This window comes from Anomaloglossus baeobatrachus, chromosome 1, assembly GCF_048569485.1.
Source record: "Anomaloglossus baeobatrachus isolate aAnoBae1 chromosome 1, aAnoBae1.hap1, whole genome shotgun sequence".
NCBI classification, from domain to species: Eukaryota; Metazoa; Chordata; class Amphibia; order Anura; family Aromobatidae; genus Anomaloglossus; species Anomaloglossus baeobatrachus.
In genome coordinates, this window is record NC_134353.1 from 597,551,078 (window position 1) to 597,576,674 (window position 25,597).

General features: G+C 47.2%; 1 protein-coding gene across 1 annotated transcript in view; it reads left to right on the forward strand.

The window, feature by feature from the left end:
• Positions 1–19,925: 19,925 nt before the first annotated feature.
• Positions 19,926–25,597, forward strand: part of VPS13A (vacuolar protein sorting 13 homolog A) — a 368,017-nt gene continuing 362,345 nt past the window's right edge. Inside the window, exon 1 of the mRNA XM_075318171.1 lies at positions 19,926–20,072. Within this exon, the coding sequence (XP_075174286.1) occupies positions 19,973–20,072 (100 nt within the window). The 5' untranslated portion in view covers positions 19,926–19,972. The remainder of the gene's footprint in view (positions 20,073–25,597) is intronic.

Genomic DNA, 25,597 nt, shown 5'->3' on the forward strand with positions numbered 1-25,597 from the left:
TTTTTAGTGCAGCCAATGACTCTTCAATGCGGGGGAGAGGGTAGGCATCTTTATGCGTTATCTGATTGATCTTCCGGTAATCCACACACATTCTGATGGTACCGTCCTTCTTCTTTACCAGCACCAATGGAGCTGCCCAGGGACTACAACTATCCCGGATGACCCCTGCCTCTTTCATGTTCCTGAACATGTCTTTGGCACATTGATAGTGTGCTGGTGGTATCGGCCTATACCTCCCCTTGATGGGTGCATGTGTGCCTGTGGGGATATGGTGTTGAACCCCTTTAATCCTCCCGAAATCTAGCGGGTGCTTACTGAAAACCTGCCCATACTCCCGTACTACCCTGTATACCCCGTCTTTGTGGTGCACCGGGGTAGATTCAGTGCCGACATGTAACTCCTGGCACCACTCCTCTAGTGGCGGAGATGGGGTGTCACTACTCATGTTGGGTGTATGGGTGGTCTCATGGATGGTGTGGGGGTCGATGGCGAACAGCTTAGCTATGGTGGCGTAGCGGGGGAGCCTAACCTCTTGCTCCCCGCAGTTTAGCACTCACAGGCGCTCTCCCATTTTTGACGTCAATCACCCCTCTGGCTACCATTAATGTGGGCCAGTGCTCCGAACTCCGAAGGTCCCACCAACGCCGGGTAACCTCGTCCCTGGGGGCCTACTGCTGCCCTACACCAAATCATCATCTCGCTCCTTGGTGGGATCACCAAAAGGGCGGCGTCCATCACCCGCACTCCACTAATCTCTCCACCTGTCAGGTTCACTTGCTGCCGGTGCAAGAGGGCCCAGATCTCACGCTGTAAGGCCCTCTGCCGACCTCCTCCTGCAGTGGCATACAGTTGCTGCAGCAACCTCAACACCTCTCCCATACAGTGCTCAATCACATTGGTCCCTAGGACTACTTTCGGGTTACTGTCACTGGACTCATTCAGCACCACAATCATCCCTTGGCATTTCAGCTGGGTCCATCCCACGTCAGGGTCACCTCTCGGAGTCCCACTTGGGTCATGGGTAGCCCATTAGCCGCAATAACTGTCATGCTATCATTGGGAGGGGCAAGTTCACTATCAGCCCAATATCGCTGGTCCAATGAATAAGGCATAGTGGTTACCTGCGATCCAGTGTCCAACAGGGCCATGGTCAGGACGCCGTCCACTGCCAGGGAGATGATGGGGCGGCCTCCTACAAACCGGTCTCTCCAATCAGCTGGGCCATGGGGGTCTACTCCTGAGGATTGGCCCTTGGCCTCAGGGCTTGCTCGTTTAACGGGCATCGCCTAGAGTAATGGCCAGGCTTGTTGCACCTGTAGCACACAGGTGGCCCATACCGCAGGTCGGTGTTCTTCCTCCGCTGCATCCAAGTGATGTCCTCTGGGCTGTCGGCGAGCTGGATCTTCTCCTGGGGCTTGACTCTCGTCAGGAGCTGGAGTGCGGCGAGGATCCGGGTAAGATCTTCATTCATGTGTTGGACCTGCGAGGCCAGCGCTTCTTTCGTCCAGACGGGTGTAGCAGGGACCGGTAGAGGTAAGGGAGGGGGTGCTACCGACACAGGGGCGGTTTCGACCGGTCAAGGAGCCGCGTCAGGAGCGCCAACAGTTGATGCTTGCAGGGCCTGGATAGCCCGCTCCTTTAGTACTGTAAAGTCTAGGTTGGCGTGCTCCAGAGTCCATAACCGCAGCTGTTTGCGATCTTCAGCAGACCCCAATCCCTGGAGAAACTGCTCCACTAACATCTTGTTGCTGTCGGACTCACTGATGGTGTCCACCCACTTCAGGGTCCGGAGGGCTGTCTGCAAGCGCAAGGCATAGCCTCTGATACTGTCTGCGGGCCGCTGCAGACACTGGTAGAACTACATCCGCAACTCAGCCTCGGTACGAGTTTCAAAGGCGGTCTGGAGTTTCTCGAAAATAGTGGTCACTGAGGCCTGGTCCACGTCCGTCCAGGTCTCCGTCTCCTGCTCGGCCGTGCCGGTCAGCTACCCGAGTACTACCGTCGCACGCTGTCTGCCAGTCATGGCATACAAGTCAAGGATCGGGTTTATCTTGTAAGGCGTCAGGCTTCCCATCGTACTGGGGTAGCCAGGTAGCACCGGGCATGTATGGCAGGGAGATCGGCATTACCTGGGCGACTGCTGGACCCGCGGCCTCTTCCGCTCTTGCGACCGAAGCGGGGGTTCCCGTCTTCGGGCGCCGCCACTCCTTCGGCTGACGCCCCTCCGCCGTCTCCAGTAGGTACGGACATCCTCTTCCCGTCCCCCCTTGATCTTTTCCGAGCACTTCGCTTGCTTTTTGCTCTGCTCCGCTCTCGGGGGGCAGGGCCTTGCTTTCGCGCCTTTTCTACTCAGGGAAGACGGCTTGGGCGGGAACTCTTCGCGCCAAAGATGGCGGATTCTCAAATTTTTCAGTGGGACGCCGTTGACGGGGACTTCAAGGCGCACTTCCACTGGTAAGTGGACTGGTTCCATCCTGTTCACAGTCTCCAGATGAGTCGATGTGTACCGCTCAGCGGGTTCGACTGCGACCGCCGAGCCGCTTGGATCCGTGCTCGTACTGCGGGTGGTGGCTCGAGCCCCTCACGGACCCGGGGGTCACATCGCTCTGCAAGGGAGTTGGCGCTACACGCAGGGATTTGGGTGTTTGGTTTGAAATGATAGTTCGTGACACCACCCACGGGTTGTGGTGATTGTAGACACCACCGCTGCGGTGAAGGTGTGGGGACCTCCGGGAGCGGTGTAGTAGCGCAGCTAAGTGTTGACCCCTCCGTGGGTAGGGGATGTTGGTCCCGGGGTCCAGCGGGCCAGGGCCCGGGTGCAGGGTATAGTGTTGCGGTGCAGCACGGCGCAGTGCCTGATGGCACTGGTGTACTAACTCTGACACAAGACACTGGAGTCGCTGGTAAACCAAACAGAGTGATGAACGGGGCCTGCAGCCGGCTGCAGCTTTTCCCAGATTAGGCTGGTGGTGTCCGCCTTTCTCCTGCACCTCTATGTGTGGATCTTGATTCCTGTGCCTAGACACCGGTAGTCCGCTCCCCGACGTGTATCTGTCGTAGGAGCCAGTTTGCCCGCAGACGCTGGCCTTTTGGATCTCTTGCCCTTGGCGGTGGCACTTATCCGGAATGGTTGGGCTGTTGCCTTCAATCGGGTAGGAATGTAGGTAGGAATGAACCCCTGAGGTCCAGACCGCAATCAGTTAATTTGACTATGGTAGTGGCTTCTAGTCTAGTTCGGGGTCTGAGTACCCTGCCTGGTGCTCCGGTATCCAGTTGGCTCCCCGGTTCGGTTCCGGCGGGCCAATACCCTGTCCCGGTCCCTTACGGTTCCACCGGTCATTTTCCCGATCTCCTGCAGGCGGCCACCACCGTCTGCCTCCTTACCAGTGGCGACTGGGCTACGACCCAGCCACTTGGTAGTCTCTGGGCAGCCTGGACACAGGACTGCCCGTGAACTTGAACTTGACTCTTCCAGAGCCTGAGCTAGAACCAACTAGACTACTTGGGTTCCCGCCTCCAGGCCTGTGAAATCCTCGGTGGGTGGAGCCAACCGCCTGGCTCCACCCCCCCTGGTGTGGACATCAAACCTGGAGGGTGGTGACAAGGCTTTTAAATTTGACTGTTACCTAACTGGGAAGGGGTGTGTAGTGTAGTTGTGTGTCTACCTGGGACAACCTGGATAGTCCAGGGCGCCACAGAAGCCATAAGTACCTGCCTTGATTAGTTCGGTATTCATTTCAATATGTTGTCAAATATTGTATGATTCTGGTTTATTGGCAGTTCCTATTAAAACCATATAAAAATGTATTAGTTCACATTATTGTTTTTACCTCAGGATATTTCTTTTCTACAGTTTGTAGGCCCTAAAAGGTTCATAGGCCCTAGGCACAGTGCCTACTGTGGCTAATAAGAAATCCAGCACTGCATTTACGACATGGTGAACAGCATAAACAAAAGCTCCAAAAAACAATCTCTGAATTGATGGTATTTTGTCATGCTGCATCCCAAAAATCTGAACAGAAAGTGATCAAAAAATATTATGTGCCCAAAAATGCGACTAATAAAAAAGGCAATTCATCCCGCAACTCATCATAATTCTGACTCCCAAAGATTGTGGTAAGGCTTGGCTCACATTTATTCTGTGCTCTAGACTGAATACTTACACTGGAGTTTTCTTATGAATCTCTTTACCCCAAAAGTAACATTTACTATAATGAGGCAGACGGAGACACTTTAGACCCTCCTTGGCCTATGATCCGGCCATGCCCATCTTTTTAGTGCAGTCAATCACCTCTTTTATGCACATTTTAAAAGCCAAACACTGACGAACAGACACCACACAGAGTCCAGAGTATCTTTGCTGCCTCATAAGTAAATGGATCCATTGGTGGTTTCATTTATATCACATATTTTGTAGCTTTAGCTGGAAACTTAGATATAAGTGTTCAGCATAGAGCATGGGATAAATGTGAACTGATCCAAAATGTTCTGTACCCAAAATGCCACCAATAAAAGCTTATGACTTAACCCACAAAAAACAAGTCCCCACACAGATTAGTCATCTGTTAACCCTTTCACGACCGGCCGATTTTTCGCTTTCCGTTTTTTTTTTTCGCCATTCTTTTTCTGAGAGACGTAACTTTTTTATTTTTCAGTCAATATGGTCATGTGAGGGCTCATTTTTTGCGGAACGAGCTGTACTTTTAAATGAAACCATCAGTTTTACCATATTGTGTACTAGAAAATGGCAAAAAAATTCCAAATGCTGAAAAATTGCAAAAAAAGTGCGATAGCACTATGGTTTTTGAGATATTTTATTCACTGTGTTCACTATATGGTAAAACTGATGTGTGGGTGTGATGCCTCAGGTCAGTGCGAGTTCGTAGACACCAAACATGTATAGGTTTACTTTTATATAAGGGGTTAAAAAAAAATCGGAAGTTTGTCCGAAAAAAGTGGCGCACGTTTTACGCCATATTCCGTGACCCGTAGCGTTCTCATTTTTCGGGATCTTAGGCTCAATGACGGCTTATTTTTTGCGTCTCGAGCTGACGTTTTTAACGGTACCATTTTTGCGCAGATGCTACGTTTTGATCGCCTCTTATTGCATTTTGCGCAAAAGTTGTGGCGACAAAAAAACGTCGTTTTGGCGTTTGGAATTTTTTTGCCGCTACGCCGTTTACTGATCAGATTAATTGATTTTATATTTTGATAGATCGGGCGTTTCTGAACGCGGCGATACCAAATGTGTGTATATTTTTTATTTTTTTAACCCTTTAATTTTCAATGGGGCGAATGGGGGGTGATTTGAACTTTTAGGTTTTTTTGTTTTTTTTTAATTTTTTAAAACTTATTTTTTTACTTTTTTTTTTTATTTTACTAGTCCCCCTAGGGGGCTATTGCGATCAGCATTCCGATCGCTCTGCAGTATCTGCTGATCACAGCTGGAAGGCTGTAAACAGCAGATACGCTGTCTTTCTCTTTTGCTGTGCCCCGGGCACAGCGAAAGTGAAACCAATTCATGTGTAGTACAGGAGTCATCACATGACCCTGTACTACCATGACAACTATCGGGAGTCACGTGATCGCGTCACGTGACTTCCGGTTTCGGCGGTAAGTAAAACTTTACCGCGATTGCGCTTATAATGGCGCTGTCATGTATTGACAGCGCCATTATAAGGGGTTAATCGGCACGAGCAGATAACGATTCTGCTCGTGCCTAGCAGGCACACATCTCAGCTGTGAAAATCAGCTGAGATGTGTGCCGATCGCGGCATGCTGCCGCCGGAGGACCGCGGGCAGTAAGATTATGTCCTTTAGGACGTAATTTTACGGCCCGCGGTCGTTAAGGGGTTAATAGAAGTATATGGAGTTTCCACATTACTGTTAGAACAAAGGCTCTGGAAACGCGCTATGACTCCTCGCCCCTCAAAAGGAATTTAGCAAAATCTGCGCCACCAAATCCAAATGTCCCCTCCCTTTTGAGCCCCACAGCATAGTTAGCATCCACGTTTGGCATTTCTGTAGCGAGGAGAGCTTGCTGAATTTATGGGCTGCAGGTCTTCAAAAGTACAAGCTGGGCACAATGTACGGGCAATACAACGTACTGGGCACTACAATGGCAGATATCCATTTTCACTCTGCAATATCCATGATTATCCCAGTGATTCTAAGATTGTTTTTTTTTGGAACATATTGTACTTCATTGTCAGTAAAACAAGCTATAGCTCCCAAAAGACAGCAATGCTAAAACTATTTTTTATGCTATAAAATTGTTTATATGGTTTAAAAGCAGCAAAACATAAAAAAATAAAAATGTAGTATCGCTATAATCTTACTGATCTGAAAAATAAAGCTGTCATAACTTTTACGACACAGTGAACGGCGTAAAAAATACCCCCCCAAAAAAATTCCCAAATTACTGTTTCTTCTTGATTCTGCCTCACAAAAAGAAGAATAGAAAGCGATCAAATAATATTATTATGTAGCCCAAAAAGGTACCAATAAAAACCCCAACTCATCCCACAATAACCCCTCACATTAAAAAGACTACAAAATACGGTAATGCAGAAAACCTTTATTTTGTAAAAAATAATTTTTAAGTGTGACAGTAGCCAAACTTAAATAAAACTGAGGAATAAATCCGCCCTATTATTTATACCTTAAGGTGAATGGTGCAAAAAATGGTGAAGCCAATTCTTCAGCTGCTGTTAGTTTGTTCATTCTACCTCTGAAAGATCACAGTAAGGCCCTGTGCGCACTCACCGGTTTTTCACACAGATTTCCTGCGGCTTTGCTGCATGTTTCGCTGTATGTTATGTTCATAACATCTCTGCAGTGATTCACTAGCATAAAAAAAAAAAAAATGCTGTGCGCACTATGCGGATTTTGACAGCTGCATGTTTTGCTGCGGGATTCCCACAGCAAAAACAATTGCATGTCACTTCTTTTCCGCACGTCGCTGCGGAATTTCACTCCATTGACTGCAATGTAATTGGGAAATCCCGCAGGGTATTAATAACGCAGGCAGAAAATTCTGTGCGGTTCATTGCGTCTTCCTGCGTTATTCCCTGCGGTATTTTGCGGTTTCGGGACATAATGTTCATCACTGTCCTGCATCTTGCAGGGAAGTGATGTCATTATGACAGGAAGAGGAAGCCGTGCAGAGAGTAAACACACATATCAGACAGACATATAGAAAACACACATATCACACTCACACACAGACATATAGAATACACATAGAAATCAAACGGACATATAAAAAAAACACGTGGTCTCCGCCGTATTTTTACTGTCCAGCTGAAGTAAACACACAACGGCGGCCCGGTATTCTCAGGCTGGGGAGGGCGAGGGCCAGGATTAATGCCCCCCCCCTGCATCCCAGAATATCAGCCCGCAGTTGCCCCGGGACTGTCGCATCCATTATGCGACAGTCCCGGAGTGTCCCGGCTCTTCCTATTGCCGTGATGCGATGGCAAAACACAAAAAAGCCCTCTCACCATTTTATTAACCCCCCCCCAAAACACACAGCTCCGGCGTAATCCACAGCGATGTCCCACGTCGCTTGCATCCTGCCGCGACTGACACTGTACAGAATACAGCCTCCCAACGAGACTACAGAGGTAACCTCAGGTCATTTCCCACGGCCGGTAATGTGAACACACTACCGCTCGGGAGAAATGCAGTGTGTCGATTGTTGATTGATCTGTCCTGTATCTATCTATCTATCTATTCTTCTCTCTGTCTATTTATCTATCTATCATGGATGTTTGTTTTTTTTCTTCAATGTGCTTTATTGCATTGACTGCTTTAAAACACATGTACCAACCCGCGGTAAAAATACCGCGGCAAACCGCATGCGGTTTTCGGGTGCGGTTTGCCGCGTTTTTTTACCGCGGGTGCGGTAATCTTTCAGACCCTGTATAATTTTCTTAAGAAAATTCCATTTTCCAGTGTGCACAGGGCCTTAGGCTCGGCTCACATTTAATCTGTGCTCTATGCTGAGCACTTACATCGGTGATTACATGTAAAACTCTAAAAAAGTGATTTAAACAAAATTTCCAATGGAAAATTCACTTTAATGAGGCAGAGGGAATGACTTTGAACTCCCATCTGGCCTGTGGTCAGGCAGTATCCATCTTTTAACACATCTTTTTAGAAGTGCACAAAAATGCGGAGAACAGTTTTGTGCACCTTTGAAAAGAAAGACACCGCTGAACAGAGGCCAAACGGAGTGCGGATTGCTCAGCTTTCTTCTTTGTATGGATAGTTTGGGGGTTTCACCTGAATCATGTATTTCAGAGATGTAGATGTAGATGGAAACTAATGTATGTGCTCAGCATAAAGCACAAGATAAATGTGAACTGATCCAAAATATCCTGTACTCCAAATTGCCACTAATAGCATTCAACGTAACCCACAAAAACACAAGTCCTCACTCAGCTGTCATTTGTTAACTGCTTCCATGTTACTGGTAGCATAAAGGCTCTGTAAAAGCACTATGGCTTCCTGCCCAAAAGAAGTCCAGCAACATCTGCACTCCAAAATCCATATGCCCCCCTCCTTTCTCAGTCACACAGTGTGATAAAACCACATTTAGCATCCACATGTTTGGTATTTCTATAGTCCGGAGAGCCTGCTTAATTTATAGGGTGTGTGCCTCCAGAAACATGAGCTGCACACAATCTATGGGCACTCAATCTCTAGGCACTACAATGGCAGATTGTCAATTTTCCCTTAGCAACATCCATTGCTGCTTGATTCTGGAAAACACACATGAAGTCAAAATCATAACTACACCTGTAGATAAATTCTTATAGGGATGTAATTTCATATGTGGGGTCACTTTGGGGGAGGGTTCTGCTTTTTGTGCACTTTCTAGCTCTGAATATGGAGTCCACAAACTATTGTATGAAAATTTGTACTCCAAGAGACAGATGGTGCTCCTTCTCTCCTGAGTCTTAAGGCCTCTTTACACGCTGCGATCTCGCTAGCGAGATCGCTAGCGTGTGTACCCGCCCCCATCGGTTGTGCGTCACGGGCAATTCGCTGCCCGTGGAGCACAACATCGCTCGGACCCGTCACACATACTTACCTGCATAGTGACGTCGCTGTGACCGGCGAACCGCCTCCTTTCTAAGGAGGCGGTTCGTTTGGCGTCATAGCGAAGTCACTAAGCGGCCGCCCAAGAGAAGCGGAGGGGCGGAGATGAGCGGGACGTAACATGCCATCCACCTCCTTCCTTCCTCATTGCCGGCGGCCGCAGGTAAGGTGAGGTTCCTCGCTCCTGCGGTGTCAAACATAGCGATGTGTGCTGCCGCAGGAACGACGAACAACATCCTACCTGCAGCAGCAACGATATTTGGGAAATGGACAGCGTGTCAACAAGCAACGATAAGGTGAGTATTTTTGCTCGTTAGCGGACGCTCGTACGTGTCACACACAACGACGTCGCTAACGAGGCCGGATGTGTGTCAAGAATTCTGTGACCCCAACGACATCGCATTAGCGATATCGTTGCGTGTAAAGCGGCCTTTACTGTGTGCCCAAGCAGTACTGTACAGCCACATAGGGGGTATTGCCACATTCAGCAGAAATTGTGTGACAATTTTTTTTTGCATTTTTACCTATTTTCCTGTGTGAAAATGTAAAATCTGAGGCTAAAACAAATGTTTTGGGGCAAAAAAATGTCATTATTTTTTCTTCACTGACCAATGTTATAAATTCTCTAACACACCTGTGGTGTCAATATGATCATTCAACCCTAGATGGGTTTATTTGAGAGGTGTAGTTTGTAAAATGAGTTCACATATGGCTGGGGGAAGGTTTCTACTGTTCTGGCACTTCAGGGGCCAATGTGACATAGCACCCACAAACCATAATGGCAAAATCGGCACTATAATATGGCGCTCGTTCCCTCCTGAGCTTTGCACTGTGCCTCAAAAGTACTTTTCAACCATGTATGGAGTATTGGCGTACTCAGGAGAAATTGCGTAACAAATTGTATTGTTTATTTTCTGCTAATTTTCATTTACTTGGCCTAATGTTATACAATTCTGTGACTCGACTGTGGGTTAAAAATGCTCACTAATCCTCTAGATGAATCCATTGAGAGGTGTAGTTTCCAAAATGGGGTCGTTTTTGGGAGTTTCTACTATTTTGGAATGTAAGGGGTTCTTCAAATGTGACATGGCGTCAACAAACTATTACAGCAAAAATGCCGCTCATTCCCTTCTGAGCCGTGTCATGCACCCAAACAGTAGTTCTCAATCAAGTATGGGGCATTAGTGTACTCAGGAGAAATTTCAGAACAAATTGTGTTGTGCATCTTCTCCTGTTACCTATGTGAAAATAAAAAAATTGGGGCTAAACCAACATTTTGTGGTAAAAATGAGATTTTTTTAATTTTCACAGCTAAATATCATGAAATTGTGTGCAGTACTCGTGGATATGAGCGGGAAGTGAACCCACTGGGTCGCAGCACAGAGTGCACCTGAGGGGTGTGACTAGGTGCTCATCGGGTTTTCACCACAGCCTCTGATGGTGAGGTTCAACTGAGCTGCTGTTAGCAATCATGTGCTACTCAGGGAGACTCAGTGCTGTGACAGCTGGCCCCAAGAATATATATACTGACAATCTCCGATATGACAGATGTAGGCGAGACGGCTGGTGAAGCAGGTACGGCCGGTATCTATAGTTGCAGCAGCGGGTATGTCAGGTACTGGATCACAGGCGGGTGTAAGTTATACAACACATAGAGATATAGAAGCAGCACAAAGGAACTGACATCTAGCAACGCGTCTCTAAGGATAGACCACGTTGCCAGTCCTCTGAGAAGAATTTTACTTCTTACCCTTTTTACAGCAAGGATACATTTTACTTCAAAGACGTCTTCAGCACTGATTGGAGTAGGCAAGGTACCGGGATTCCTGAAGTAGCAACTCAGGATGACAGGTTTGAGGAGAGACACATGGAAGAAGTTGGGGATCCGCAAGGATGCCGGAAGCTTCAGCTTGTAGGATATGGCATTGATCTGCTGGAGCACTTCGAAGAGACCAATAAAACAGGGTCCCAGCTTGTAGGACAGCATCTTGACACTTTCATACTTTGAAGAGAGTATCATGGCAATGATGGGTAACTGAAGCAGAGACACCTTTCCTGGTCCTCAAACTGCGGACCCTGTGGTGTCCCTTATCCCAGAGGTATGCTCGATGGTAGCGAGGTCTGGACTGCCAATGTGACCCTAACTCCTGTCTGTACCCTGTTCTAACACCCCCTCTCCCCCATCCCTGAGGAGGGCCAGGACCAAAGTAACAAACCCCACAAATAACACAGACAGGGGAAAACTAAAACACATACACACTGCAATCAGACACAGGGGAGAGACATGTGTACAGGAAGAAATAAGATACAGAGAGGAAATAAACTGACAACAGGGATATTTGCATATCACACCAGATATCATACAACTGATCACCAGTAACTGGATCACATGCTAAGACTGGAATATCTGGAGCAACGCTGGAGCGACAGTATTAGCGACGATGTAGATTGGATCCAGCATCTTATAAAGGGTGGAGGCAGCTGTGAGTGGTCATTAGCAATCTGAGCTCCTAGCAACAGGTCACAAACCTGGACTGATGACCAATGAACATAAAACAGCTGACGCCCAACTCTGGCTGAACAACTAAGAGACATCAGGTTGCCTGTCAGACTGCAGTGTGAACAGAGTCCACCGCCGCCATGACACCTAGCGAGCGCAGAGCAGAACATCTCATGACAGAGAACCATACCTTGTCTCTGAGCCAGAACAAGGAAGGATCTTGGCATCTCTTATCCACTTGTTTCTTCATTCGAATGAAGGACTGCGGCAGGGAGGATTTGGTCTCTGCCCAGATCTCGGAGAAGCCCTTGATGAGAGCATCGGCCATTGGATTGCAGGAGATACCCACAGCAAATGGGATTTTGGGCTGCTGTCTATACACAATATGGAATGGGCAATTAGCAGAGGACAAGCTCACATAATTATTGTAGGAAAACTCTGCCCATGGAAGGAGCTTGACGCAATTGCTGTGGTGTTCGTTGATGAAATGCCGCAAGACATTCGACATGATCTGGTTGACTCACTCCACTTGGCCATGGACTGCGGATGGTTGGCTGATGAGAAGTACAGGGAGACATCCAGCAGCTTGCAGATACTTCAAAAACTAGATTTGAACTGGACGCCTCTTTCAGACTCAATGTGAAAAGGTAAAATGTGTTGAATGAAGAACTGAGCAAGCACTGGGGCAGCAGGCAAACTGGACAACAGGGTGAAATGGGCCATTTTAGAGAGCCTGTCTACTACTACCCAGATAATGGAGCAATCAGAGGACTTTGGTAGGTAGTTGATGAAGTCCATCAATATGTGCTGCCAAGGAGAGGACAGCACCGGTAAGAAAAGTAGTCACCCAGCAGAAAGCTTCTTTGTGGTCTTGTTGCGGGCACACGAGCAGTAGGCGAAGACAAACTTCACATAGTCTTGATTCAACATAGGCCATCAGTAGTGTCGAGAGTGTAGCAGAGTATTCTTCTATCCAGCATGATCCCACTGTAGAACACGCTTCCTGTCAACTTCTGCATTTTTCCGGGAGGTACTCGAGACACATTTACCAGAGGTACCATGAGCATTTTGGAGATCTCAATAATGTGTTGTAGCTTTTGCTCCAACAGAAAGGACCTGGCAAGAGCATCCACCTTGATGTTTTTTTCAGCCGTGCGGCAAGTAAGAACAAAGTCAAAGTGGGCGAAGAAACAGCGACCATTGGTCTTTGCGTGGATTCAGCCTCTGAGCCAACTGAAGGTAGACCAAGTATTTGTGGTGGATGTAGACAACAACTGGATGCACCGCTCCTGCCAGTAGGTATTGCCACTCCTACACTTCCAGGAAGAACGTCCTGTTAATCTCCGGTCTTTGCAGCACTTGAGCCAAAGAGAACGCTAGCTTGAGGGTGATAAATGCACTCTCGGCTTCAGAAGTCCATATCTTGGGATTCAGTCCCTTGCCGGTCAGGGCCCAGATGGGGAGAATCCGGGACAAAAATTGTGGGATGAATTGGCGGTAGTAGTTGGTGAAGCCAAGGAACTGCTGAATAACCATCACTCAGATTGGACGAGGTCATGTCACAGGTGACAGACAACCTTGTGGTTTCAGGTCATAGAAGGTCACAGCGTTTGGCTGCGCGATATGCTCCCTAACTTTCCTTTGTTTCTGCTGTCAGTATTCATTGGTAAAATTAGTTTTCCTGTTGGATTCATCTCTCCACTTTTAGACCCGGCATGAGCTCGCCTTCCACCAAGCTGCTGATTAGCATTCTCTTGGTGCTTACATACCTCTTCCTTCCTTTGGACTGGTGCTGGCGATATTCTTCAGTTTATTCAAGCCCTGGGTGCAAGCAGGTGGTTTATACTTTTCTTTGGTATCATTGCAGAAAAAGCTTTGTTGAACTTCTACCTGAGTCATCTGTAAATAAGTAGTCGTCTGTAAATAAGTAGTTCATGCATTTTCCCCGTGTGTCCTCCTTGTGTCACCTACAGTGGTTAATACGGTTGACAAAGAGCTCATCCTATCCATTCCCTATTTATGGCCCTAAGGTTAGGTATCCGGCTTGGTGCATAGGTGCGGAACCTATCTAGGGTGGTGAGGGACCAGTAGTAGGTTTGGTCAGGGGTCACCATCTTCCCTTTCCCTAAACACAGGGTTTCCCTTCCCTTTCGCCATGCGCTTAGTACTTCCCCGTATTTAGCGTGACACAAGAGCTTGGAACCGGAAATACTGCCTCAGTAGGAACTACAGCTGGTGCCGAGGCAGACGCAGACACTTGAGTCCACGGTTGTCCACTGACTACAGATGGGTCAGAATCCAAATCTGTTGCTCATGTTGCCGGACCATCTCTTACTGAAGGTCAGTAAACATAACAGCACTGGAGCCAGTGGGATGCATGGCCTGGGCAAACTGTAATGTTCGCGTGTACTAGCGGGAAGTGCACCCATTGGGCTGCAGCACACAGTACACTTAAAGGGCATGACTAGGCGCACATTGAGTTTCCCCCAAAGCCTTGGATGGTGAGGATAGATGGGGCTACTAGTAGCAACCATGTGCCACTCAGGGAGACTTGGTACTGTGACAGCTGGCCCCAGGAGTATAGATAATAATAGTCTGTGATATGACAGATACAGCTGGGACTAAATAAAAATGAAAAACAAGTGTAAGGGCCCAGGGACAGAGGACCTCAAATGTTCTATATGTCACAGTTGCTGTTCTGGCACAAGGGTGCAGGGGCTGTGTTCCCTGGGTGGTCAACAAGGCCCTGATGTTCCCTGCTATCCACCCCCACACAGTATCCACAGCTGATGGACAGTCCACAGACACGGTCTTGGGGATAACAGTTGCTTTAATACAGCAGGAACAAAGGAAAACAACTTGGAATATACTGTATGTTTCAGTCTTTTGTGGGTAGGCCACGGCAAATACAGCTTGGAGTTGAATGCTGAAGTGCAATTAGGGTTCTGGAGCTTTTAAGAGTACGATTTGTTTCAGATTTAATTCTGGTATGCTTTTAGCAGGTTCAGAGTCTCTTGAGCTTAGAGGGTAGATATGATACAGTAATTGTACAGATTGTACAGACCTGGAGTCCTGGGTTGATTTCACTGCTAGTTAAGACACATGCAGTACTTGTAAGCAAATGTAGAAAGTTGCCCAGCGCGCTACGGGGACCGGACGGCTGGTGCGTGGACAATGGCATGCAAGCCACTAATATTGCAGTGGGGTGGGAGACCCTCAAACTTCCCCAATCTGCGTGCAGTAGGGTCTGGTATATACTCAGTATGCCCTACTGTCTGAAGAGATGTATATCTGGCCAGTGAGGATTCAGGATAGGAAGCCTTCAGTATATTGGCTGTAAAAATCAGTAAATGGTGAAATTCTAGGCCTCGGGCCTGGCAGGAGTCTTGTGGTGAAGAGAAACTCCACATAATGTCTTCCCTCAGAGGAGACTCAGCCAGAACCAGAACATTCCAGTTCTTTCCAGACAGAGGCTGGAGAATAGCTCCACCTATTGAGCCACGTGACCAAGAACTAGCCAATAGAAAACACCCAATGCACACTTCAGAGTCTTACAGTTTTCACCAGTAGATGGTGCTAGAACACAGCAAATGAAAAATGCTTTACTTATAACATATAACATAATATTACATATAAGTAAATGTACTTAAAGAAACAGACACAATCTGGACCGAGCCACTACAAAAGGAGCGCATGTGTAGGGTTAAAATGTAAGTGGTGAGAACAAGTGAATGAAATTTGCTCACCTGATAAGGTTGTGCAGCCCCCGCACAGCCCTGGTAAAAGACATGATTAGTTTGTATTTACTTGCGCTGTTAGGGATTGAGTCCAGGAGATCCTTCTAGGAGAAAAACCACATGTGCTGCCGTGTCAGGCAGGGTCGAGGTCTCCTGCAGCCGAGGAGTTTATCCAGGAAAGCCTCTCGTGCGGCCGGTCTGGAGGAGTCACTGAGAATCAGTGTTCCTGGTTGCGAATTCTACCTCCGTCCAAGCAGCTCCTGCCGTGGGTCCCCAGAGGGGAAGAGTTTGTAGGAATAAAAGAAACACAGTCTGATGGAGCGCTATGGAGGCCGCGGGGATGTATAAGTTCAATGGTTTTTATTAATTCACATAAACCACAACGCGTTTCGATATAGTCCAATATCTTCGTCAGGTGGCGAAGATATTGGACTATATCGAAACGAGTTGTGGTTTATGTGCATTAATAAAAACCATTGAACTTATACATCCCCGTGGCCTCCATAGCGCTCCATCAGACCGTGTTTCTTTTATTCCTAGATACAGCTGGGACGGCTGATGAGGCAGGCATGGCCGGTATAGATAGCTGCAACAACGGGTATGGCAAGTATGGCTGGCGTAGATAAGTGAAGCAGCAGGTATGACAAGTATAACTGGTACAGATCGGTGCAGCAGCAGGTACGTAAGGTACAGGAACACACACGAGTGTTCGTTATATAGCACACAACGATACAGCAGCAGCACAAAGAACCTGACAACTACAAACGCGTCTCTAAGGATAGACCATGTTGCCCAGGCACTTCCCATAAAGGGAGGATACCTTAAATACCTTATGCCTCTTAGCCATAGGCTGAGAAGCACTTCTGGCACACTAACCCTTCAAGAATAGGTGCACACGCCCTAAGTGTGCTCCCAGAAGACCTGTACAGTGTGCACAGGCACTGGGAGCTGGCAGCAGGTACAGAGACAAAGCAGACAATACCGCTGAGTGGCTGGGAGGGTGAAAATTTGAGTTTTTGCTCTAAGGTTATGTTCACACAGGGTGTTTTGGAGCGTTTTTTTCCTAACCAAAACCTGATCTTGTGTCTGGATGTCTCCCAGGTGCCATCTGCGGTTTTGGTGTGGTTTTTGTGGTGTTTTTGCTGCGGTTTTTCTCATTCTTTGAATAATGCTGGAAAAATCAAGGAGGTTGACAAAACAGTCAGGAAAAATCCGGAGTTGATTTGTCTGTGTGCATGAGATTTCTTTAATCTCATTGACTTTGCTGGAACTGTGAAAGGCAGTGTTTTATTAGCATGGATTTGCATAAAACCAAGGTAAAAACCATGCTAAAAAAAAACACTGCAAAAATGCCCTGTGTGATCATAGCCTTAGGGGTACTTTGCATGCTGCGACATTGCTAGCCGATGCTAGCGATGCCGAGCGCGATAGTACCCGCCCCCGTCGCACATGCGATATCTTGTGATAGCTGCCGTAGCAAACATTATCGCTACGGCAGCTTCACACGCACTTACCTGCCCTGCGACGTTGCTCTGGCCGGCGACCCGCCTCCTTCCTAAGGAGGCGGGTCACAGCGACATCACACGGCAGGCGGCCAATAGAAGCGGAGTGGCGGAGATGAGCGGGACATAAACTTCCCGCCCACCTCCTTCCTTCCGCACAGCCGGTGGAGGCAGGTAAGGAGATGTTTCTCGCTCCTGCGGCTTCACACATATGTGCGTCACTTTCGTTTTGACCCCGACGATATCGCAGTAGCGATGTCGTAACATGCAAAGTACCCCTTAGTGTGAAAAAAAAGTTGCAAAAACTCTGAAAGAATTGACATGCTGCAGATTTAACCCCTTTACTCCAAAGTCATTTTCCGCTTTTCATTTTCGTTTTTTCCTCCCCTTCTTCCAACAGCCATAACTTTTTTTATTTTTCCATCAATATTGCCATATGTGGGGTTATTTTTTGTGGGACAAGTTGTACTTGTGAATGAAGATTAGTTTTACCATATAGTGTACTGAAAACGGGAAACAAAATCCAAGTGTAGAGAAATAGTGAAAAAAAAAGAAAAAAAAAAGTGCAATTGCATGAGTTTTTTTTTGTTTTTTTTTTTAATTCACCATGTTCAATATATGGTAAAACTGACATAATCAGTATGATGCCTCACGTTGGTACGAGTTTTTTATAGCTATTTTCCGAGACCCATAGCGTGTCTCCTTTTTCGGGATCTGGAGCTCAGTGATGGCTTATTTTTTGCGTCTTCAGTAGGGCTGAGTGGACCCGGACTGCAAAAATCCGGATCCGCGCAGTTACAAAGATGCCCGGGAGACCGAACCCGGGCCTGGGATACCGGGTGTGCAATCCAGATTCGGTACTGGGGAAATGAAAGTAAAGATAAAGAAAAACAAGAATAATGCGAGTGCTTCATACTTACAAAGACTCGGTGTCAAAGTGCTTCCAGGTCGCGCATTCACTTCCTGTATTGCACATTAGGCTCATCGCATACACACAGCTCTCTGTGCTTTCCCCGCCCTCTGGTCGCCGTCGTTTGTAATTGGTTGCAGTCAGACGTGCCCCCAGCCTGTGATGTGTCCGCCTGCAGTCATCGCTCATCGCAGCTCAGTCATTGTTTGCACTCACAGCCAGCTGTCTTGTTCTATAGCCGCTCGCTGTGAGATGTAGCAGAGGTGGAAGCGGCGTGGGACCTCGTGTGGAGTACGTTGGACCTGGAGGGGTGTTTGGGGTTACTAAAATAGTGAAAGAGGATGTGTTTTTGTATTTAATTGCAAATAAAGGATTTTTTTCTGTTTGTTCTTATTTACTTTCATTTACTGGTTAGTGATGCGGGTATCTCATGCCATCACAACATAGGGTTTAGTAGCAGCTGTGCGCTATTATTAACCCCTGCTATTACCCTGATTGCCACCGCACCAGGGCAACGGGAAGAGCCGGTAAAGCACCTGGATTGTCACATCTAATGGATGCGGCATACTGTGCAGCTGTAGGCTGAGAATACCAGCCACCAGCTGGCTTTATCTTGGCTGGGTATCAAAATTGGGATGAGGGGGGGGGGGGAAATCGGGGGGAAAGTGCACGTAATTTTTTTTTTCATTTATTTAAATAATAAAAAAAGCCGCATGCGGTTTCTCTTAGACCGGAGTCACACTTGCGAAGGACTTGCGCGAGTCTCACGTTGCATCACCTAGCACAGCCGCTCACTATTCTGACAGGAGCGGGTCAGCCATTGTGTTTCTATGTACCTGCACGCTCATGTTAGGAGAGCAGCAGACCATGCCGGGCGATGTCATGCGAGTCCCTCACACGTTTGACTCTGGGCTTATTTTGATACACAACACAGATAGTAAAAACAATAAAAAGTGGAAAAAAAGTTTTAAAAAATATGAAACCCCCCCCAAAAGTTCAAAGGTTTTGCCCCATTGAAAATAATAATAATATTAATAATAATAGTAGTAATAATAATACTAAAAATCATAATGAAAAATAAATTACACATATTTGGTATCACCACATTCAGAAATACTCGATCTATCAAAATATAACATAAATTAATCTGATCGGTACATGGCATGAGATAAAAACACGCCAGAATTCCAATTTTTTTTTTTTGGTTTCTGCAACATAACAATAAAATGCAATAAGAGATCAAAATATCGCATCTATCCACAAATGGTATAATTAAAAACACCAGCTCAGGGCATAAGAAATAAGCCATCACTGAACCCCAGATACCCAAAAATGAGAACGCTAAGGGTCTCAGGAAATGGCGACAAAAGAACTTTTTTTTTTTTTTACAAAGTTCAGAATTTTTTATTAACCATTTAGATAAAACTATACATGTTTGGTATCTACAAACTCACACCAACCTGCAGAATCATACTGACAGGTCAGTTTTACCATATACTGAACAGGGTGAATAAAAGACCCAAAAAAAACTATTGCGGAATAGCACGTTTTTGCAATTTTACCACAATTTTTTTCCCGTTTTCTAGTACAATATGGGGCAGAGTGAATGGGGTCGATCACAAGTACAACTCGTCCCACAGAAAAACAAGCCCTCATATGGCTATATTGATGGAAAAATAAAAAACTTATGGCTCTTAGAAGAAGGGAAGGAAAAAACAAAAATGAATAATCACCGTGTGGTGAAGGGGTTAAACTCATCTGCTGGCTGTCACCTGAGCTGAAGCCCTGCCATCACTGCCTATACTGCAGACAGCCATGACCCTGGAGCCAAAGCTGCTGCCCTGGGAGTTTATCTACAGGGACATATGCACACTGCTCATGATATGAGAGGGAATTGCTTCTCATGCAATTGTCTAATGTCCAAAAGGAAAGTAGAAGGGAGTGTGGTGAGGAGCCGGCCATAGTGGCATATAAGGCCCCGGGTGAGCTGTGGTTTTCCCTATTAGTGGTGGCACAGCACACCCTGCCCTCAGGGCCATGTACGAGGCACCGGGCGCTGCTGCAGCCATGGCCTCCCCCGTCCTGCCTGTGACAGCACAACTTTCTACACATGGCTGAGGTGGGAGGGCGCAGGGTGGAGGCAGGCCCGGGTGTACTGCGCATGAGAGGGGCGGCCCCGGCAGTGTGTGCAGCGGGGACACCGGGCGCAGGAGCCACCATGGTGTTCGAGTCCGTGGTGGTGGACGTGCTGAACCGCTTCCTGGGCGACTATGTGGTGAATCTGGACAGCTCGCAGCTGAAGTTGGGCATATGGGGCGGTGAGTGACACGCCCGTGGACGTCCTGCGGGGTGACATGTGCCCCTGGCAGCAGAGCTCCCGTCAGGAGCAGTGCCAGGCGTGATCTCGTGACTGCCGGGGCTCACTGGGGCACAGTGTGGTGGCTGCCTCCAGACTGGAGCCATGGAGAGCACAGGCACGGTACAGCATGGCCGTCTGGCTGCACTGCTGCTATGTGCCCAGAAGTGGCACCCAGGACTCCACATATGGCATGTAAGGTAGTGGCCCCTCCACTGCATGCATGGTCCAACCCGGAGTGCCATGCATCTTCCTGTAGAGCGGGCACACAGCCAGACTGACCCAACCCCAGAGCAACAATAAAACATCACCACATAGATATATACCGTAGTAGGTGCTGGTTAGTGATGAGCAGGCACTGCCATTCTCATGTAATATAATAATATTTATTCATTTATATAGCTCTATTAATTCCACAGCGCTTTACATACATTGGCAACACTGTCCCCATTGGGGCTCACAATCTAGAGTCCCTATCTGTATGTCTTTGGAGCTCACTTGTACACTCGAGTACCCGAGTATAATGGAAGTCAATGGCGAACTATTTTTCTAGAAGATTTCCTGGAAAAATGCTCGAGTCCCCCATTTCCTTCCATTATACTTGAGTACTCGAGTCGCACCCTTCCACATCAACTACTGGGCACCCGAGCATGGTCGTACTCGCTCATCACTACTGTTGATTCCATTGTTAGTTCTCCCACTGATCAGGAGGCTAGAGGTTCGCTTCTTCCGGCAACAAGCCAGTTTATGCAAAACGCTGACCCTGACGAGTTTCCCTTCGCCCATGAACCACGATGATTGGGGCAGCACTGGGCATGACCATATCTTTACATCCTGTGCTCCTTGCCTGGGTGATGACATGGTCACACAGAGCACCATTACCCTCCTTTATTGGGCTGCCCGACACTCCTCTAGTCATTAACATTGAAAATCATGGGCAGCTACCAGTCTGCCAGGCATGTCTGTGAACGGAAAGTTGAGGGCCGTAGAGAATGGAAGTTGAGGACGCTTCTGTAGAATATGGGGATTCCATAGTAAGGCTCTGATCACATCTGCATCAGAGACTCAAATCGGGGTCATTGGCTGCCGGACTGATAGATCTGACCGAGCGCTGTGGCCTCCTCTGAAAATGGAAGCCACAATAGAGCTTCAAGAGTTTTTTTGAGTCCTGTCCACAGTTGACTTAAGGGGACAAAGTGACAAGCGCTGTGGCCCATTCACTGTTTACCTTGTACAGCTGGTCATGGTTGTGCATGGTACTGAAGCCTTGTCCTACACAATGGTCCTCCAGGCATGGTCCCAACCCAATGTACAGTACCGTGCCTTGTTGACCGCCTATCATGATTGTGGACCTGTTAACAGATCAAAAGTGGATTGTTTTTGTACTTATTTTATTATTGATGCTCTACTGAGTATTCTGCTTTTTGGTTTGTTTGTTTGCAATCTGATATATGGTTCCTGAGATATGGACCTTTTTATTTAGTGCTACTTTTTAAGATCTTCACCTAGTGGGCGTGACTCGCAGGGTATTTATGCAGGCCAGCCTCTCCCGAGAATCCAGTAACACCCCCTTTTAAAGACTATAAAAAGTAGCACTAAATAATAATGGCATCTGTGTGCGGAGTGCGATTTCCTAGACTCCCTCCTTGTCTCCAGACCCAACAGCATCATATATGCCTATGACGCTAGGTCACAAGACCGTTTTTCTCTCATCCGAGAATATTGGCCCTATTATGGCCCTGTGATCAGCGTGTGATCCGATTTTTTTTGGAGGTGGAGAAAATAAAAGTTTCTCTTTCTATTCTTTATTGTCGGTCTGTGAAATCTGACTGCACTTCGATGTCATCCAAGTGCGGACCAATATTTTTCATGGACCCATAGAGGTGAAGGGGCAAATCATGCGTGCTCTTGTTTTTTATCGGACAAACTGTGTCCGAGGATAAAATCAGATATGTGCACGGCCCCAAAGAATAATATGAGTTCTATCTGTCATATTGAAGGATAGCACGGATCTGATTATTAGGCTATGTGCCCACGGGACAGACTTTTCTGCAGGTATTTCCGCAGGTTCACGCAGCAGCTCCCTGGAATCCACAGTTATCCATTGATGTGGTATTTCTGCGGTAAACCTGCGGAAACAGTTCGGGTTTCATGCGGAATTCCTGCGGATTTCCCACCCTGTATCTCCATAGTAAAAAGACAGAAATTCCGCAGATAATTCTGCGTGAATAATTGACATGCATTTATGTGCGGCTGCGGGAAATGCGCAGCATTTTCCACAGCCACAAATACCGCAGCATTAATGCAGCACTCCCTAAATCACATAGGATAACATGGGGAGTGTCTGTACTTGCGTAAACCTGCAGATTTATCTGGAAAATCAAGAAAATCCGCGAGTTTTCTGCGGCAAAATCCGGAGGGGTTTTCTCCCGTGGGCACATTGCCTTCGAGTGCACGAGCCCTGAGGCTGTTAAATTCAGGCCAGAGATCTGAGGCCATTCCATGAAACCTGCGAAGGCAACCCCTCTCATTCATTCTCCCCAGCTTGGGGGCTCTATGCTCTGTGTGTATACACTATGTATACATAGCACAAATATTCCACTCTACTCGTTCCAGTGATCATCTGATCGCTGGCACAACTGTCAGGCGGAGTTGCGGATTCTCATAACCCTGCGTTCCGATGTAACTGGGCCTGGCTTATATGACAGCCCTTGTTCCACAGAAAAATATTTGTCATGTAGTGACGAAAGTAACATTGTGCACTACAGATGGGGAGGGGGTGGTTGTCATCATAGATACATACAGTATGTCTGAGACTTTGTAGAGCAGTTTCACTTTATACTATATTGTAATAGAAGTGATCAAATAATTCCAGTTTTGAGCTCCCTAGGGAAACTAAAAAATAAAGTACCGCACTTTTTTTCTTTTAGAAAATATAAAAAAAAGGTTTAAATGACTCCCCTTTTCTCAGTTCATTAATAAAGAAAAAAAAATTAAATAAACATATTTGGTGTTGTGACGTTTGAATTAAATTTTATATCAAATGTCATAAAGAAAACAATACTCGAAGCATCACAATTGGCATTTTTTAGTCACTGCTTTTCCCCAAAAATGCAATATAAAGTGATCAAAACCACAAAATGGTAACAATAACAAGTACAGCTCACCTCGTGAAAAATCCCCCTATAAAGCACCATTGCCTGATTTTAGAAAATAATAATACAAACCATTTTTTTTTCTTACCATCTTACAAAGATCTGTAATAGGGTATGTTCCAACCTGATATTTTTGCTGTGTTTTTATATAAATTTTAAAATATATAAAATCTCGTGCGCATGCTGTTTTTTTTTCTATGCCTATTTTGAGCCTTGCTGTGTTTTTGGAAAGAGGCAGCATGTCATTTTTTTCCAGTGTTTTTTACAGCGCTTTTTATTCAAATGAATGGCTAAAGAAGTGAAAAAAATGTCTGTATTGCAAAATCTCAAAGTATAATAAAAAGACTTTTAAGGGTACGTGCACATGATCAATGTTTGGATGCCGCATGTTTGAGCTGCATCCAAAACGCTGCGTTGTACAATACAAGCACAGTGGGTGGGATTTCTAAAAATCTCATACCCACTGTGCGTGTACGGCCCACAGCAAACACTGACCTGCGATGCAGCTTTCCGAGCCACAAGTATGTCAATTCTTTTCTGCAAATTGCAAGCGTCCTCCGTAAAGACAACATAAGCGAGAGACCACGGCGCACTGAACCCTGATCGTGGGCACGAACTGCTGCATTCTCCTGCGGAGGAGACTCGCAGCCCGCAGGTCAGGACCCGACGTTTCCAGGACGCAGCGGGTCCTAATCGTGTGCACGTACCCTAAGTTTGGTATTGCTGTAATCGTAATGATCTGAAGAATACTGTTGCCAGTAGTGTTGAGCGGACCCGGACCGGCAAAATCCGGATCCGCGCGGTTTCAGCGGTAGATCCGGGTCCGACCCGGATGCGGGATTCCGGCTGCACGATCCCGATCCTTCTTCTTCTTCTTCTTCTTCTTCTTCTTCTTCTTCTTCTTCTTCTTCTTCTTCTTCTTCTTCTTCTTCTTCCTTTTTTTTTTTTTTTTTTTTTTTTCCTCTCTCTCTCTCTCTCTCTCTCTCTCTCTCTCTCTCTTCCCTCTCTCTCTCTCTCTTCCCTCTCTCTCTCTCTCTCTCTTCCCTCTCTCTCTTCCCTCTCTCTTCCCTCTCTCTCTCTCTCTCTCTCTCTTCCCTCTCTCTCTTCCCTCTCTCTTCCCTCTCTCTCTCTTCCCTCTCTCTTCCCTCTCTCTCTCTTCCCTCTCTCTCTCTCTCTCCTCCCTCTCTCTCTCTCTCTCTCCTCCCTCTCTCTCTCTCTCCTCCCTCTCCCTCTCTCTCCTCCCTCTCCCTCTCTCTCCTCCCTCTCCCTCTCCTCTCTCTCCTCTCTCTCTCTCCCTCTCCTCTCTCTCCTCTCTCTCCCCTCTCCCCTCTCTCTTCCTCTCTCTCTCTCTCCTCCCTCTCTCTCTCTCTCCTCCCTCTCTCTCTCTCTCCTCCCTCTCTCTCTCTCTCCTCCCTCTCTCTCTCTCTCCTCCCTCTCTCTCTCTCCTCCCTCTCTCTCTCTCTCTCCTCCCTCTCTCTCTCTCTCTCCTCCCTCTCTCTCTCTCCTCCCTCTCTCTCTCTCTCTCTCTCTCCTCCCTCTCCCTCTCTCTCCTCCCTCTCCCTCTCTCTCCTCCCTCTCCCTCTCTCTCCTCCCTCTCCCTCTCCTCTCTCTCCTCTCTCTCTCTCCCCTCTCCTCTCTCTCCCCTCTCCCCTCTCTCTTCCTCTCTCTCTCTTCCTCTCTCTCTCTTCTCTTCTCTTCTCTTCTCTTCTCTTCTCTTCTCTTCTCTTCTCTTCTCTTCTCTTCTCTTCTCTTCTCTTCTCTTCTCTCTCTCTCTCTCTCTCCGGATTCCGCTCCCCATTTACATATATGGGCCCGAATTCTGGATCCGGACTTTTGTCAACCCGCCGCTAATCCGCCGGACCCGGATTATTGGCAGTCCGCTCAACTCTAGTTGCCAGGTAAATTTTAACACATAATAATGAAAACCATGAAACCAAAACCCACAAAGTAATGTCGACTCTTGCCTTTTTTTCACCTCACTCACAACAAAAGTTGTTTCCAATTGTTTTTTTTTCTGAAACTTGATATGAAGTTGACTCGCCCACCCCAGGGCTATGGGAGACCCGGTGCCGGGCCGGACTAGTTCGGGTGTAGTCAGTGGTGGCGGGGCCCGACTCCGTGGCCCTGGTGGGTGTCAGTATAAATATGGCTGGTGACTTGGGAGCAATTAAAGTATTTGTTTCGTGACGCCACCTGTGGTTTGCGGCTATTAAGCCGCCGCTGCTGTGTGAGACCTCCGGGGTGATGATACGGCAGCAATGGTGGTACTGCTCCCCACAGGTGGAGCGGTGCCCCGGGGACACTGTTGGTGCTCGTGAAAGTCTATGGTGTT